Here is a 17,209-nt window from a genome sequence, read left to right on the forward strand (position 1 = left end):
CTTCTTTTTAAATCGAGCTTTATGTAAATGGTTTAAAACTGTTTTATGGTCGACTGCTAACATGTCGATCTTCTTCGATCATCGCCATGATTTTATCGACATTTTTGACCTTGGGCCTACCTGTGCGAGGTGCATCTTTAGCATCGAAAATACCGGAACGAAATCGACGAAACCAAAATTGCGCGTAATTGGCTGTGACAGTATCGAGACCATAAACACCATTCACAATTTCAGCTGCCTGGCTCGCATTATATATTAAATATACCGAATTTTCTTTTTGTTAACATTCATTTTTACATTCTATAACTCACAGCTGAATCGATCAACCGAAAAACTGTAAAAGAATGTCACGTTTCCAACAACCACAAGTCTCAATTTGTTTGGTCAATACTTTACAAGATATACCGCTATCATACTAAGTATATCGCTACAGCCATCTAGGTGAAAAATAATGGATTTCCTTTTCCCCAACCTAATATATTAAACAATTATTAGTTTAAAGTTGCGGAGGGCCGCAGCGGCCCCAATAATCCACTTAAGGGTTAAAAAATCTTTTCAACTTCAGCTTCCAACGAACGTTTCCCGTCGCGTTAATCCATCCATGTGACGCAAATTTCAGGAGGACATTCAGTCAAAATTCGAGCGACAGTTCATGTCGTTGGAGCTGGAGATTCGTAAACGGGACGAGATAATATCTCAGCTGCAAACGAGGATACAAGAACTGGAGCAAAGAGAGCGAAACGCGGACGAGTCGCTCGGCGACAGCACGGAACACGACGCTTCGTTGGAAGAGGATTTGGACGACGATCGGGAGGATCATCCTTTTATGAGAGACGGTTCGGTGGACACTGTTCTGACCACCCGTCCCCATTACAAGCGGTCCTCCTCGTCCATGGAGTCCGCCTCTCATAACAGGAGGTCCTGGGAGGAGCATTCCGAGGAGGAGACGTTGGAGCTCCAAGAACTACCGAGCTCCATCGTTCCTCAGAGCTTGTGGAAGGACGAGGTGGCGATCGACTTGGGATCGAACAGCGACAGCAGCAGATCGGAGGACGAGCTGGACTATAGAGCCGGAAGAAGCGACAGCGGTAACGACGAGGACGACGAGGACGAAATGAACCAGGGGGGGCACAATAATTGGGAAGTGGCGATGCTCGCTCAGGAACTCGAATCCAGGCGGAGGAGCAGCGAAAGCTCCAGCCCGGGTTCCTAGCGTATTAACGAGATCCTAGATGTACTGTGTTACCTCACGAGCACATTGCACCCCGAAGGCTGGTGCAACCAACCGGCTGCAGCCGGTAGTGCAGCTTTTTGCGAAAATGATTGCCCTTACTTACAATTAGACTTCGATAGTTTGACCAGTTGTAGCGAGACTATGATGTAATCTTGTCTTAATCGTGGAGATCGTTCCTTTTCTATGACTCTGGCCGTCTACGTCGAGACTCGAGGCCAAAAACACGTTAAGCATTATGCCTGTAAAATCATGAATGTAATTTACATTTTATTCGCGCCCTCTCTCTCTCTCTCTCTCTCTCTCTCTCTCTTACGCTCTCTTTCTCTCTCTATGTGTATACACCGATACGACAATTACTTGTCGTGGTGTAGTTCTAACGAGCCTTTGACCACCGATAACCACCTCTTTTCTTTCACATTTTTTAGCCGAGACCGATGTCCTTCGCGTCTTTTAACAAGGTTCTAAGATTCTTTTCGACGATATTTATTTCGCTTGAAACGATATTAAAATTTTACACCCATCGCTAGAATCTTGATTTAATAAAAGTACTTATGCATATAATAATTTCGAGAAATGAAAATAAAGTACGTATACTTGTAATGTGTCTAGCGAGTAACGTTATGATTTTCTTCTCCAATTTTAAAGTTCATAGTGATTTAAACTTATATTTAGATATTCATATCTATTATAAAGACTTAACTAAAGATAATAAATTACGAATCCTTTCAACTACTGTTATCGAGGAATAAAGAAAATATTTCTAAACGTTATGGAACGTGTACTAGCGAGACTACATTCACCGTATTGTTTAAAATTAATTGTCAGTTCGCGATTATCTGCCTTAAATTTTGTCGATAACTTCGCATTGATTGTCCATGTAAAGGACTGGATGCCAAAGGGTTCAAATAGATCCCGGAAATTAATTCGGTAAAACTGAAAGTTCCCTAACGATCCCGCGACTATACAGGCTGTTCAGTAATTCGTAGTGTAATCGAAAAAGGGATGGTTTCTTATTAAAAAATACATGTAAAATAAAATTTGTTTCGCGATGGTATATGAAAACATCGGTTTTCTGTAATTTCAGCCAGACGGATGGATCTGTATTTACAAACATTGATAAAGCTACAAAGTGTTAGTTCTGATAACACGGATTGAGTTGGTCGATTAAACACGCTCGAGCAAACGTTAATGCGTTACAATTCTGATTCATCAATTTTCCTATATACAATTACGAAAACATTGCAATATTCTCGGCGTAAACAATTCTTTTAATGCACTACCAAAATAAAAATTAAATGATATCCATTCCTTCGAAACGTCAATGTATAATAAGTGTTTCCAACAAATGCTAAAAAATTTGCTACTTTTTCGGCTATATTACATATTACAAAACACCCTATAGAAATATGTAGTGTTATCTCATGAGATATCGCGTGTATGGTACAAATTACGATTATTTTATATTATATTCCTCTAGTTATCCTTCGACATCATTAATTATGATCGATCGTAGTCATTTTTACAGTAATTACTGATTTTACCATTGTCAGTATACTTTGAATTTGTAATGTTCAGTATACACGGTGTAAAAACAATAGAAGATGAAATTTAATTTCCATAACGTGATTTCTCCGTGGATTTAAAAAATTTTAAAACAGTAACACGAATAATTATTACAAGTAATTTTTCCTCCTTTTTCTGTTCTCACAGCTGTTAGAGTTTATTAATTTTCAAATGTTTTACCAAATTTCTCCTGTCCATGCGCAAATAGCAGATTACAATTTCAACTGGAACAATCGATTAAGTTATTTTATCACCTAATGTGCACAATAAGTGGCTAAGTATAGTTATCCTCTTAATTGCAAAAACGAATGAATTAGTGAAATTTATCATTGGAAATTAACTTTGCTTCTGCTTTACTTATCATTTTCTGATAAATTTACGATTTAATAAGATTCAATAGAATATTTTATATAATTAAAAACAGTTATTGTATGTTTCTCTTTTTTTACTTCAACGCTAACGATACCTTTTTATTTTAATTACACAAACATTTCCGTCATATGTAAATGAAGTTTTAAGATTTATAACTTTCATTGATTTTCGTGAAATTTCTGTTCCATAAATAATTCGCTCGAAATTTACATTTTATTCGAATTATTCAGCCCTTGAATTGTAAATAATCACAGGTGCCTGAGAGGATATTATACTTGGGATATTTAGAATTAAAATGTAAGCACCTATTTCAATGTGTAATTGTGTACACCGGACGGACATTAAGCGATAAATTTAAGCTCTTATTCCACACTAGGATTTCACGAAAAATTTATTCGATCGTAAAACAATTCTTTTGAATAATTTGTCTGCTACAATGAATAAACATAACGTATCATCAATTTCTGTAATAAGATGCTTGAGGTTTTCAGGGCCCAGGTTCTGATATTTGATACTGGCTGAAGCTTACAGGTGTAAATCATGTCCTTTGAGGAAACTGATTCAATGTTTCGCCAACATTACAATTAGCTTCTTTAGATTTCGAATGAATTACTGTGTCGTTTAATCCCCGAGAAAGTTAGCGATGTTGGTAAAAGGTCGGAATACTTTCTTCAATGAAACACGACTTACGCCCGGAAACCTCGATCGTTATCAATTTCTGTAATTATGCATACTTTTCATTTACAGAGCAATACGTAGTCCTATATTTCTCATCCTCGCATAAAATCTTTGTTAATAAGATTTAAATAACTGTACATTTGTTGTTACAAACAGATATATCTATACATACATATAATATATACACGGACACGCGAATACCCAGATGTACATACATACGTATAAACGAAGAATTTTAATTTTAAGATATCAAAACACTACTTAAGAATTCTGCAAATTTTTCCGTAGATCTAAAATTTGCGCAATTTTTAATTCTCCTCCCGGCCCCTCATTCCTTCCACGATCATTTACATTTTTGAAAAGCTGCACCACAATCGAACAGAGAGATATTCGGTACCACGAGGCGACGAGTAAAATAATTTCGAAAATGTGGTATATATGAATACACACAAACATACACACGCATATAATTTAATTAAAACGATAAAACTTAATGGGAATATGTGACGTATACTGACCAGACCAAGCTCAATATTTCTAGAGTCTTTACAAGGTGAATAAATCTGTTAAGTGACAAATGACTATTATGTAAGAGAGGAAATCTATTAAAATCTTGTACATACTAGCCTATAATTTATTTATCTATGAACACGAGGAAAAGAGCGAATGTTGATTTAGAGTATGACGAAAAGTAGGAAAGGTGTGATTACGATATGTTAGCGTGAGTGAGTATGCGTGCGAATGAGAGAAAGAAACGAAGGGAGAGGAAGTGAGATCAGCGCGCGCAAGTGCGAGTGAAAGAAAACGAAAGCGAGAAAGGGGAGAATAAAAGATGCGCAGGGGTTTCGATGGACTATACGGTGAAAAGCATTTTAGATGCTGATATGTACCTACTACGGGAATGAAAAGAGTATATAATAAAGTAAACAATGTTTTCAAGTCTCATATTTTTCTTTCGTGTCACCCGACATGACAATATTATAAAATATTAGATTGTAAATGAAAATTAAAAATTCCATTTCCTAAACATGATGTGCATATAGTACATCAAATGCAACAAGACACTTTAACAGATAAAAAAAGAAACTAAATTTATATAGCTTAAAAAATAACAGAGTTATGTGTCATAGGGTTGAAATTTAATTTACAACCTAATATTACTGACACGTAATCAAGGATAGTGAAGTTTTTAAAGTTAAACGTCGCTAAAGGTTATTATCGACGATGCTATTACCTTATACTATTTGTTCGACAATCTTGATTTCTTCAACACACTCAAGGAGATCGTGAATCCTATTTATTTCGATGTTATCATTAATCGTAGATCCAATTTGAAATTTGTTACGGTGAGTATTATACCTAAAGTATTTTCGATATTCAAATAGAGCGCACTCGAAACCGCGATATATATCGAACGCGACGTGTGACTAAGTTCGACTATAGAGTCGCTACATAACCTTGCAATCATAATAATAACAAAAGCGTCGCGGCTGAGTTTTGTTATCAAATATTGTGCATAGTTTTCGAGTGATTTCCGAAAACGCGGCGTTTTGTTGTGATGTGGAAAACGTGATTTCATCTGCAGTTTTCCAAGGATGGGCGACATTAGGGCCGGTCTCGAGGAATTAAAACTTGACGGGGCTCTGTTTGCCGACGTTAAATACTACGTCAGCGGCGAAGGTGATCCCAAGGTTTGTCATTTCACCGTTTCCCGCGTTTTTCCGTTTGCTTTGATGTAATGTCATCAATCTCGCAATATTGACATTAGTGCATCGTAACCATTGTGAATTGCAATTTGCTCGCAATTATTTGAAACTAATCGCGATACGTGCGATAGAGGTTATAAAATGGAGTCAAATTTAACAGACTGTGACACTGTATGGAAACATGAGATTTTTAAAAATTCGGATTTCTACGAATTTCTCCAATATGCAGTTCTTTTATCACAAATTAGTTGAGTTTAAGTAATTTCAATTGTTATTATTTGTAATCACAATCCAATATGTACAAAATTCATCATTAATGATGCAACGATTCAACTAATATAACATAATTCATAATCTGTGTATAAAATGCATAAAATGATTAATAGTTGGTTGTCCTAATACATTGTATTTTTGTATGCGTATGCTTTTTTGAAAAATAAAAGCTTAATAGTAGATAATGCATAACTATATTGTCAAGATAAAAAATTGTTAGCCAAACAAACATTTTCTAACTGTTTACAGATATTAAATTTACTACAAGAGGGCGGTGCAGAAAGATCAAATTATTTTAGTGATTTTGTTACACATTTAATAGCAGGCTATGATGCATTGGAAAATGATATATCTGCTGCTAAGGATATCTATGAAATACCAGCAGTTACGCAGAACTGGATTTTATACTCTGTCAAATGCAACAAACTTCTGCCGTATCCTATTAAAACAATGTTTATTTGTTTTTAAGTAATGCAATTATTTAATTAATAAAAGCATTACAATAGTTTAATGTTGAAATAATAATAATAATATATTCTCTAATAAAGAGAATTAACTTATATATATTACATATTATTTTTCAACAGTATAAATTAATTAATTTCCTTAGCTGTATCATAAACATAGACCACACTATTTTTCACCTGAAAATACACAATTATTTTCGAACGTGCGAGCATGTGTATCTCAGGTAAGCCGTGCAGATAGTAAAAGCCTATGGGCAATGATCACATTGCAAGGTGGTAAATGTCAATTACGTTTAGACCGGTATTGCACACACTTAATTACTGGAAAAGCTGCTGGCTTGAAGTACGAAACTGCTACTAGACATCCCATTCAAATTGTAACGCCAGATTGGATAACAGAATGTTGTAGAAAAGGGAGTATCGTAAGTGAAGTCGAGTATCATCCTAGACTTTTAATATTTTCAAATAGTTCAACAGCTATGATTACTGGCTTTATGGACGAAGACACGGAAAATAGTACTGCGCAAGAAGAACAGGATAGAACTAAAGCTATGTTGGAACAACTTAAACAACGTATGCCTTGGAATCAACCAAGTCCACCTGTATCTTCCAATACATCGCATAGTATTAATACAGCTAATATAACTGTAACAACAATTCCTTATTCAACAAATGGACAGAATACTGTTAACGTGCAGCAGCAACATCTTTCACGTCCAATTGCAACTACAAGTTTGTCTAATGCCTGTACAATCGTGTCTTCTGTATCTGATCAAAATGTTACGCAAACTGGTTGGCTACCGCAAGCTTCTCAACAAAATAATGTTGCACAGTTGAAATCTGTGTCACAAATACAACAATCAGAAATAGCTCCGCAACAACAGCAGCAGCAACAACAACAACAGCAGCAGCAGCAGATTAATATACAACATTCATTATTACAACAGCAGCAGCAACAACTGAGTCAACAACAACAACTGTCGCAACAACTCGTCCAACATCCACAATTGCAACAAACGTATACTCAGCAACAACTTTTAAATCAACAACAATCACCTCAGTTAGCATCGCAACAACAATTAATAGGAGCACAACAACAGTCGCTTGCACAGCAGACATTGATGCCGCAACAGCAACAACAACAAATAAATCCACAACTACCTCAACATCCGTTGTCATCCTCCCAACAGTTGCTTACGCAACAACAAAAACAATTAAATCAACACCAGATACTTTCCCAGCAACAACATTTATCTCAGCAACAGCAAATTACTTCCCAGCAACAACTAGTTCAACAACAACAAGTGCAATTATCGCCGCAGCAACAAATAGTTCTGCAACAACAACAGCAACTTCCTACGCAACAGCAACATCAATTAAATCAACAACCATCTCCATCGCAACAGCTTACAACAGAACAGCGACAGATTATATTATTACAACAACAGCAGCAACAACAACAAAAGATTCAACAAATTTCTCAGCAGTTGCAACAATCAGCGCCTCAAAGTGCTCAGCAATTTGTTATAAGGGATGGCCAGTTACAGCAACAACCTCAAAATCAACAAATAATGGGACCGAATCAACAGGGCTTTATCGTGCAAAGAGATTCGCAATGGCAACAACAACAGTACCACATACAATTACAAAGACAGCAGCAACAACAAATTGGTTCTCAAAGGCCGAGCGGACAATGGACGCAACAGCCGCCCCAACCGCCAAGGCAGTTGATTCAATTAGATGCACAAACGCATCAACAATTACAACAAATGGATCCACAACAAAGAGCCCAATTTATTCAAAAGATTCAAAAGCAGAAGAACTTAATACTGCAAAGGCAAATGCAAAATCGCCAAACTCAACAAGGAGCTCATATTGCTGTTATCAGAAGTCCAGGAAAGCCAGTACAGCCGGGCGGTTTACAGTGGGTTCAGCAACCACGACCTCAAATAGTAGGGCCACAAATCGCACAAACACCCAGCCAAAAACCAGTACATCCTGTAGTTCAGCCGCCAGCTCTGACACCGCTGAATTCCACCAACCCAGTGATAGTACAAACAGGACAAACCGTACAAGGACCACAAACAGCTCAGAATAGTCAAACTTTCCAACAAGGACAGCCTTTGACACCTCAGCACATAGCGCAGTTACATATGCAAAAGCAACAAATTGCAAGATTGCAACAATTACAGCATTTGCAGCAACAGCAACAACAACAGCAGCAGCAGCAGCAGCAGCAGCAGCAGCAACAGCAGCAGCAGCAAGGTGCACAACCAGATCCACCTCTGACACCGTTATCTAATAACGTTCAGATACCGCCTGACCAACAATTGGTCGTCAATGCTAAAACGAAAACCGCATTGGCGAACATGCTGACGAACAGATTGCAAGGCAGCGCAGCCGAGGGCAGTGCAGCCGGTCAGCTGAGACTAATGACAGCACAACATAGACCACCGCCTCCACCTTCACAAGATCCTCAACTGCTTGCTGCTTACCAACGAAGAACTGTAGGAAACATTACGAACGGAACACCATCCGGGGCGCCGATAAAGATGCAATACGCTCCGGTGATGACACAGGCTAAAGCTCAATTCTACGGACACAATCCAAATCTAAAACGTATGCTCTCTTTACAATCTCTCGCACAAGGTGATGTGGACTTTTTACGCCACAAAACCTTTACACATTACCGAACTAACTAAATTTTTTGAAGCTCTTAAATTTTCTTCCTTAGAAAAATTGCGGAATTTCGTAGACATACAAATATATCTGGATATGTACCATAACAGTCACTGTAAGAAACTAATAGCAATTTGACGTGATGTTTAAGAATTACTGTAAAAGAACTCTTCACTGCCGTTCTTTTAGTATGCCTATTCACAACAGATGAAAATGGTTAGATACGGACGAACGGCTTCTGAAGTTATCTCGTCGCTCGCTGCTTCTTACCTCTGACGCTCTTTATCTTTCTTCGGTCATTTTGTGTCAAATTAAACACTTTTCGATGTAACATTTTGGACCTTGCTGAAATTTGGATGTATTGCAGCATTTAATGGTATTTAAACACATCTCGAAGGAATTTTGACAATTCAAAGATTTTAAATGTTTCTTTCGTTGCACGAGCGACTATACAATCCATTTTACAGACAAATTTTGTACATTTACGGCACCTTTTCACATAAATAACTTACACCTCTTTTGAGGGCTAGATATTGAATATAAAAACTTTAACTAATTTCTGTAAATAACATTTTTCAAAATTCTTTGGAACGCGTTTAACCGTTGCTATAAGATATTTCACATCCGAGTTCCATCGAGATTCAAAATGTTACAGTCCGTTCACAGAATACGGTTTTTGGACTAAATCGGAAATAACTAAAAACAACGTTCACGCAGTTCTATATTTCCGTCGAAAATTTAATTTTCGCGCGTATATTTATTCTCTTTGTTTATTTGTTTATTCTGTTTATTATTTCTGTTATTAAAAAGGGTTGAACAGAAAATACTATACAGGGTGTTCGCCACCCTTGGGAAAAATTTTAATGGGAGATTCTAGAGGCCAAAATAAGACGAAAATCAAGAATATCAATTTGTTGATTGAAGCCTCGTTAAAAAGTTATTAAAAAATTACATTGAAAAATTTCAAATCGTTCTGGAAAAAATTGTGTTCGGTTGCGGGGATCAATTACAATAATTTTTGGTGAATAGACCTACCCCCGAAATCCTACCCACTTTCTAGAAAAAAATTCAGTACGGGCGGAATTTTAAACGTTGATAACTTTTTAACGAAGCCTCCATCAACAAATTAGTATTCTTGATTTTCATCTTATTTTGGCCTCTAGAATTTCCCATTAAAATTTTTCCCAGAGGTGGCTGAACACCCTGTATCTATCTATCTTCTTTTGATTTTGGATTGTGAAATTCGTTTCTGGCCAACGATAAATGTGAATCTAAACAAGAGATTACCATCCCTCTTAAACTCTTTCTACGTTCGAAGCGCCCGGTAAAACACAAAGGTCGTTTTGCCCTTGCGTTAAATGTGATTCTAGGGACCAAGGGAACGCATACCTGAGGAACATGGAAATATTATTCAAATTATGTCGTGTTTGGTTTCGTTTTAATCAGAAAAATGTCACAAATATATTAAAAAAAATTTATGCAAAAAGGACCCTCAGAAGGTTTTAGCCGTCGCACGTTTTTTATTAAAAAGTTATTAATAAAAATGTGTTATTAGTATTAGACTAGAATCTGCGTATACGTATACTCAATGTGAGCTTGACATTCACACAGTTTATGAAGATCACACTCTTGAGCATCCCTCCAAAAGTTATAGCTACCTCTCGTTTTTTATTAAAAAGTTATTAGTATATAAAAATTACCGGAAACAAAAAACAAGAATATGGAATTTCGTTCCATGAGCCCTGCGGAGCACAAAATAAAACATCCCCCACGAGTTGAACAGTATCATATTAAATTCGTTTTGCTGATTTTAATAAAATATAATTTAATACAATTGTTTTATTTAAATAAATATTGTTAGATTGTTGGATACATATATATATAACGGTTTAATAATAATGAACAATACAGAAGTGATACATGTTGGTGCACGCAACAACGCACGACGACCACACAACAATCTCGGTGGAAAGCGACGCAACACTCATGCGCGCGTTCTCACTCGCGCACACTCCTCTGCACATACTCACAGGCGCACGCTACGGGATGTGTGACAAACTTTCATCAAATATGTTATATGATTTTTATATACCACTAACTTTTTAATAAAAAACGATCGACGGCTAAAACCTCTTGGATGTTACTCAGAAGGGTGACCTTGACGACATATATCAAGGTCTCGAAGCTGCCTCCCTTAAACGTAAGGTTTACCAAAAAGAATATTCGTACCGGATTGTACTATACTACGTGGAGACCGAACACGACCCTTACAATTAGCCCTTCTTCGTCGTTCGCTTACTATCCCTCAATATCTCTTTCTATGTTCGAAGCGAATAGCAAAACACAAAGAACGTTGTCCCCTTGCGTTAAATATGACTTTTAACCCAAGTAACGCACACTTAAGGTGGGAATACTGTATAGCTTGTCTCAGTTTCATGGGGCACCCTGTATATCTAATCGTAGAGTTATCTGAAAGACCTAATAATAATTTGTATTCCAACTCCCTGTTTAATAGAAAAATAAATTAGTTAAGATATGAAAGTCGAAAAATTGACCATGAATAACCGTTGTATGGTGGTAAACTGATCGAATCGGCCAAAAGACCGTATTATGTGAACGAACTGTTGTACCAAAAAGTGCTCGATTTGGCATGGAATGGCTCTTTCGCAAATGACGTTTCGTTATTTGTATTTTCAGTGCCACCAGATCTATTTTTGCTAGGTTGTATCTTTGTTATCGTTGAATACGACGTGCAACGTCCGAACGATGTTTCCATATGGAAGCAAGTGATCGAGAGACACGGCGGGGAGGTCGAGCCTCAGTATTGCACGCGTGCTACTCACGTGCTGGCGATCACGCAGAAACATCCGACCGTAGTGCAGGCACTGCGCGAGGGGAAGCGCTGTGTCAGCGCTCACTGGCTGTCGGACGTTGTCAGTAAACAGCAGGTACTGCCACCATGGCACGCGCTGCATTTCCCAACGCCGTTCAGTTTGACGGAACTGCCGTGCGCGAAGCAAATCGTCTCGTTGTCCGGATTCGAGGGCGAGGAACGCGCGAAAGTGAAGTATATGCTGGAAGCGTTGGGATCAAAGGTCACCAATTACTTCACGAGACATAACACACTCCTCGTTTGCAGAAGGTAGCGACATTAACTTCTTCTGGCTAGCACAATTGTCGAGCAATTCTACTGGTTGGTCCAATAATTATTGCCATCTTAATGTCTCTGAAATTAGGAGAGTCGAATGTGAAAATTGCATGGGGGCCGACGAGGTCGTCGTATGGCGATGTACAGGGTGGTTCCTTTAATCGAGAATGATGGAATATCTCTCAAGGAAGTTAATAGAAAATTGTTTGAGATAGAAGTGGACATTATATGGTATGAATAGTTTTTTTCTAGGTGAAGTAGTGGAGAAGATTTCAAAGTCAAGAAAATTACCGTTATTTAAAAAAAAAAAATGCAACATAAAAACTTATTCACGTAAACGGAATGATATATTTTGTCCTTAATACTGTGATAAAGGTTTTTTTCAGAAAACTCCAAGGATCCATGAATGGGTCGTTGAAGGCAGTTTCAAATTCTTATCTTGTAGATTTCGTTGCAGTATAAGATAGTAAAGGTGCAATTGCAGAGAATTTGTAAAAGTTCTTCTGTACTCCCACTTCTGTACTCTACATTTCGGAGATATTAAAATGGCAATAGTTGCTGGTCTTTCCTGTTTAAGGTTTTTGCGAAAGATCTACTTAATCACAAGTAATAATTAATTATTATTTTTACTATGCTTGCATTACTAGCCATTTGTGTACATATATAGGGACGGCAGTAAATTTATAATCTCTGGTGTTATTAGTGCAAATTTTTATGTTTTCGTTGAAGTAACTAAGATAAATTTATTACCATTCAGAGTTAAAAAAAACCGTCATCGAATCCAGGAAACATAACTATAAATGTATTTTTCATCTTACTTTTAATCTCTCTACTTTTAACAATATGAAACGAATAATAGGTCGCTTTTAAATAAGTTTCAAATTACTAAAACACACAACGTTCTCTTATTTCACTTCTTAAATATTTGAAAGCAATTACAAAAGTATATTTAAATTTATTTTAGTCGCTAATCGTAATTTCATTTATTTATTCGACAATTGTATTTCCTATATTCGAATTAACTCTGGAGTAAAATTAATATTTAGAATAATCATTGTCAAGATTAATATTTTGTATGTATCAGTTATAAATAAGGGGATATAAACTTAAAAATTTTATACTCAATATATGAATAAGTTAATCGTTGGTTAAAGAAACTTCTTGAATGCATTTTGCAATTGTCAATTAAAAGTCTGTAACCAGTGGTGTTTGCAATATTAAAATGGAGCAATATTGTACTTAGTAAAAGGTTTTTGATTGAATTTTTGCGTTATCGTATTTGTAAATTCTTTATTTATTAACATCATAAATGTTATTTGTTTCAATATCTATTTATAAATATTTACTTAAAAACCAAAATTTCAAAGGTTTGAAAGAAATAGTTTGCATGAGTCGAAACGAGGATTAATAAGACGCGCCTGCGTTTGTTTCATAAAAATATTCTATAAACTTAAGTCGTCTCTATATACATGGCTGATGGTATATGCGTCTGTTACGCTTTTTAACATACTCTCATTTCATGAAAAACATTTCAGACCGGACGGTCAAAAATATAAAAAAGCGCGGGAATGGCAAACTGGGGTTGTAAATGCTCAGTGGTTAACGGACTTGTTGTGCGGACAAATGAATGCTATTCATCAGACCGAAAACCCTAAATATCAACAATATAGCCTGAGCAATCCCTTTAGATTGGATTATTCGCTAGTGCCTCATTTAATGGGTATCGTGAACATTGCAGATTATGTTGTTCCCTTACGATAAAAGATCATAGTTATTTCCTACTATTGCCTGCATTTCTCATAAATCTTGAATTGATAGCTATATTAAAACAATGTTTCTTTCAGCTGCATGGAAGATGCCAATAAATATTACTCAAGAGTCTTACGATAAAGTAAAGCAGGTTGGTCAGGGTCCAAATTCGATAAGAAAGTATAAAAAACCGCGATTAGACGGTCCGTTATTAAACAAAGATCCACATTTGCTGGGTTTAGACGAACCTATAGTCGTCAGTAATCCCGATCCTCCGTCTCTGGATAAACAACCGAGAATATTATTCTCCGGTATCAATCCTCGAAAACATGCGAAGGTAACGTGCATCGAATATGCTGGCACAGTAAAATCTCTCGCTCGCTTATTATTCTGTACTCCTGTACAAGGTTTCTGATCGAATGTTTGCGTTGCTGTATTTGTAAATTCAATCACTTACTATTATTATTATTATTGTTGTTATTTATTAAAAACTAGCACTTCACAACACTGAAATAGACAGTTTGCATGAGTTCAAATGAACCCCAAGTCCGCTGAACGGGGATTAAAGAATAACAATGCGACAGTGGTAACTGTTAGAGTTAGGTGACTTGTTAATCTTTGATGTTCGTTTGACAGAGAATTCGGGAATTAGGTGGTGCACTGGCAGCCAGTTGGCGGGACGCTACTCACCTCGTAATGTCAGCACCGATAAGGACTGTAAAATTATTATGTTGCCTGTCACGTTGTAAATATATTGTCACGTTGCAATGGCTACTCGACTGTTCGGCGAGGAACACGTTTTTAGATGAAAGTGGATACATGCTTGGTGATCCAGAATTCGAGAAGAATTTTAATTGTAATATTGAAAAGGCTCTGGCGAGCTGTAACCGGGGAACAGTACTTAAGGTGATTCGTTTGCATTACCTTACCAATTAATAATTGTTAAAATTTAACCCTTTAAAAATATTAAACACAAATAGATCATTGCTTTAAGGTGATTTATACGGGGTGTTCGACCACCCCTGGGAAAAATTTTAATGGAAGATTCTAGAGACCAAAATAAGACAAAAATCAAGAATATCAATTTCTTGACCGAGGTTTCGTTAAAAAGTTATTAGAAAATTACATTCAAAAATTTCAAATCATTCTGAAAAAATTATTTTTAGTTGCGGGGGTCAATTACAATTATTTTTGGTGAATAGACATACCCTCGAAATCCTACCCAGTTTCGAGAAAAAAATTCCGTACCGAAAATATAATCTGAGGCCTGAAGTGCAAATATTCAAAATGTCATAACTTCTGAACGGATTGGAAGATTTTAATGTTCCAAACGGCAAACAACACGTATTTTGGTACAGAATATGTAAAAATTCTAAAAATATTTGGAAAGTTGCTCCTTAATCCCGTAAAGTGAGAAAAACACCATAAAAATGGTTCAATTTTCAAATAGCCATAACTCCTACAATAATAAATGTATTTCAATGAAACTTTTTTCTGGCGTAGAGATAATGGGTGCCTACAAAAAAGTATTAGACAACTTTTCTATAGGGTGTCACACAAAATTACTAAAAATCAAAAACGAATTTTTAAGAAAAATCGACAGAGTGTAGATGCCTGGCGAAAACAAAATTTCAGATAGTTCTAAAAAAATTATTTTCGGTTGCGGGGGTCAATTGCAATTATTTTTGGTGAATAGACATACCCCCGAAATCCTACTCAGTTTCGAGAAAAGAATTCCTTATCGAAAATATAATTTCTGGCCAGAAATATCTACCCGAATTTTCATGCGAATCTTTAAAACTTTTGTTTCAAACGGCAAACAGCGCGTACTTTGGCGAGGAATATGTAGAAATTCTATCAATATTGAAAAAGTAGTTCCTTGACCCCGTAAAATAAGAAAAACTCCACAAAAATGGTCCAATTTTCAAACAGCTATAACTCCTACGATAGTGAATATATTTCAATGAAACTTTTCTCTGAAATAGAGCTCATGAATACGTACAAAAAAGTATTAAATAACTTTTGTGCACAGCATCAAACAATTTTATTAAAAATGAAAGACGAATTTTTAAGGAAAGTCAACAGGGGGTGCCTAAATTTTTCGGCGAAGAAAAAAAATTTCAAATCGTTCTGGAAAAATTATTTTCGTTTGCAGGAGTCAATTACAATCATTTTTGGTGAATAAACATACCCCAAAGAGCCTGCGCATTTTCGAGAAAAAAATTCAGTACTGGCGGAATTTTAAACATTAATAACTTTTTAACGAAGCTTCCATCAACAAATTAGTATTCTTGATTGTCGTCTTATTTTGGCCTCTAGAATCTCCCATTAAAATTTCTCCCAGACGTGGCCGAACATCCTCTATAAGGCAAAATTAAGCAAAGGAAAAATGAAAAAAAAATATGTGATTTTGAAAAGAACCAAAAGCAGTGGTCAAAATATTAAGTTGCAATTAATTCTACGTGAAATAGAAGATTCATTATAAATTTGTTCTTACCCCCATGGCAAAATAGAAAATATTGAATGAAGGTGTTGATATAATTTACATTTGTTTGATACATCTTCTTATCAAACAGGGTAAAATATTTTATGTCACACCAAGTGTGGTGCCATCGCCATCGGCGATCGCAGAAATTATCGAAAGCGCCGGAGGAACGATGGAAAAAACGCGGAGGTCTCTCGCGCAAATCCAAGAAATGAATAGTAATAAATTAACTTATGTCATCGTCACTCATGAGAATGATCTTCATCTTCTTTCCGACGTTTTACGTGCAAATATCAGTAAGTGATTCTACATAATTCTCTAGTTAATTTGTTGGAATAATACTTCGTAATATTAATTCAGAGTGTTTCGTTTATTTAAACTTCCTTAATATCTCTGTTGCTGTTAAGATAAACGAAACACTCTTTCTAATAGAAAATTATACGTTCTCATTCATTTGGAATATTTCTAGGTGTGTTCAGTGCAGAAATCGTGTTAGGAGCAGTTGCACGACAATACTTCCAACCTGAACAAGTATGAATACAACGCAGTTCTCTGTGTACTGCATTTTAATCCCTGATACGAGCTTACTAAATTTCTTTAGTAAGCTATTTTAGAGATGAAATTTTTGCTTACCTTCTTCAATGGGACAATAAAGAACATAATTTTATGATACAGAAGGAACTATTTTCACTAATGCATTCCAAACCTCTCCTTTCATGCTGCTTTTTTAAATACGCATATTTTATAATAACGTCCTCGAACAAATTTTTATAGATTTGATTTTAATGTAGAAGCATATTTAGCTATATTGTGTATCGCTCATTACAATTGAAACGTATTGTTTTAATTAGCATT

The 17,209-nt window shown here is 36.1% G+C and overlaps 2 protein-coding genes across 4 annotated transcripts in view; both read left to right on the plus strand.

Moving 5' to 3' along the window:
- Positions 1 to 4,684, plus strand: part of LOC122397492 — a 140,372-nt gene extending 135,688 nt beyond the window's left edge. Inside the window, exon 9 of the mRNA XM_043396667.1 lies at positions 620 to 4,684. Coding sequence (XP_043252602.1) covers positions 620 to 1,213 — 594 coding nt within the window. The 3' untranslated portion in view covers positions 1,214 to 4,684. The remainder of the gene's footprint in view (positions 1 to 619) is intronic.
- A 626-nt stretch (positions 4,685 to 5,310) lies between these two features.
- LOC122397112 (PAX-interacting protein 1-like) lies at positions 5,311 to 17,125 on the plus strand. 3 transcript variants are annotated; one of them, XM_043395999.1, is made up of 9 exons: positions 5,311 to 5,538; positions 6,076 to 6,260; positions 6,454 to 8,912; positions 11,670 to 12,114; positions 13,656 to 13,840; positions 13,965 to 14,206; positions 14,506 to 14,775; positions 16,446 to 16,650; positions 16,824 to 17,125. In XM_043395999.1, exons 1-9 carry the CDS (start codon positions 5,443 to 5,445, stop codon positions 16,889 to 16,891), a joined length of 4,155 nt encoding a protein of 1,384 aa, XP_043251934.1. In that variant the 5' UTR covers positions 5,311 to 5,442; the 3' UTR covers positions 16,892 to 17,125. The 3 variants fall into 3 exon arrangements, 2 of the variants coding, with proteins under 2 accessions (XP_043251934.1, XP_043251935.1); XR_006259082.1 differs by lacking the exons at positions 13,656 to 13,840; positions 13,965 to 14,206; positions 14,506 to 14,775; positions 16,446 to 16,650; positions 16,824 to 17,125 and adding exons at positions 12,209 to 12,351; positions 12,507 to 12,720; XM_043396000.1 differs by lacking the exons at positions 13,656 to 13,840; positions 13,965 to 14,206; positions 14,506 to 14,775; positions 16,446 to 16,650; positions 16,824 to 17,125 and adding an exon at positions 12,209 to 12,352.
- Positions 17,126 to 17,209: the final 84 nt, after the last annotated feature.

This window comes from Colletes gigas, unplaced genomic scaffold (assembly GCF_013123115.1).
Source record: "Colletes gigas isolate AHSC1104 unplaced genomic scaffold, ASM1312311v1 Colletes_gigas_Sc00009, whole genome shotgun sequence".
Lineage (NCBI taxonomy): Eukaryota > Metazoa > Arthropoda > Insecta > Hymenoptera > Colletidae > Colletes > Colletes gigas.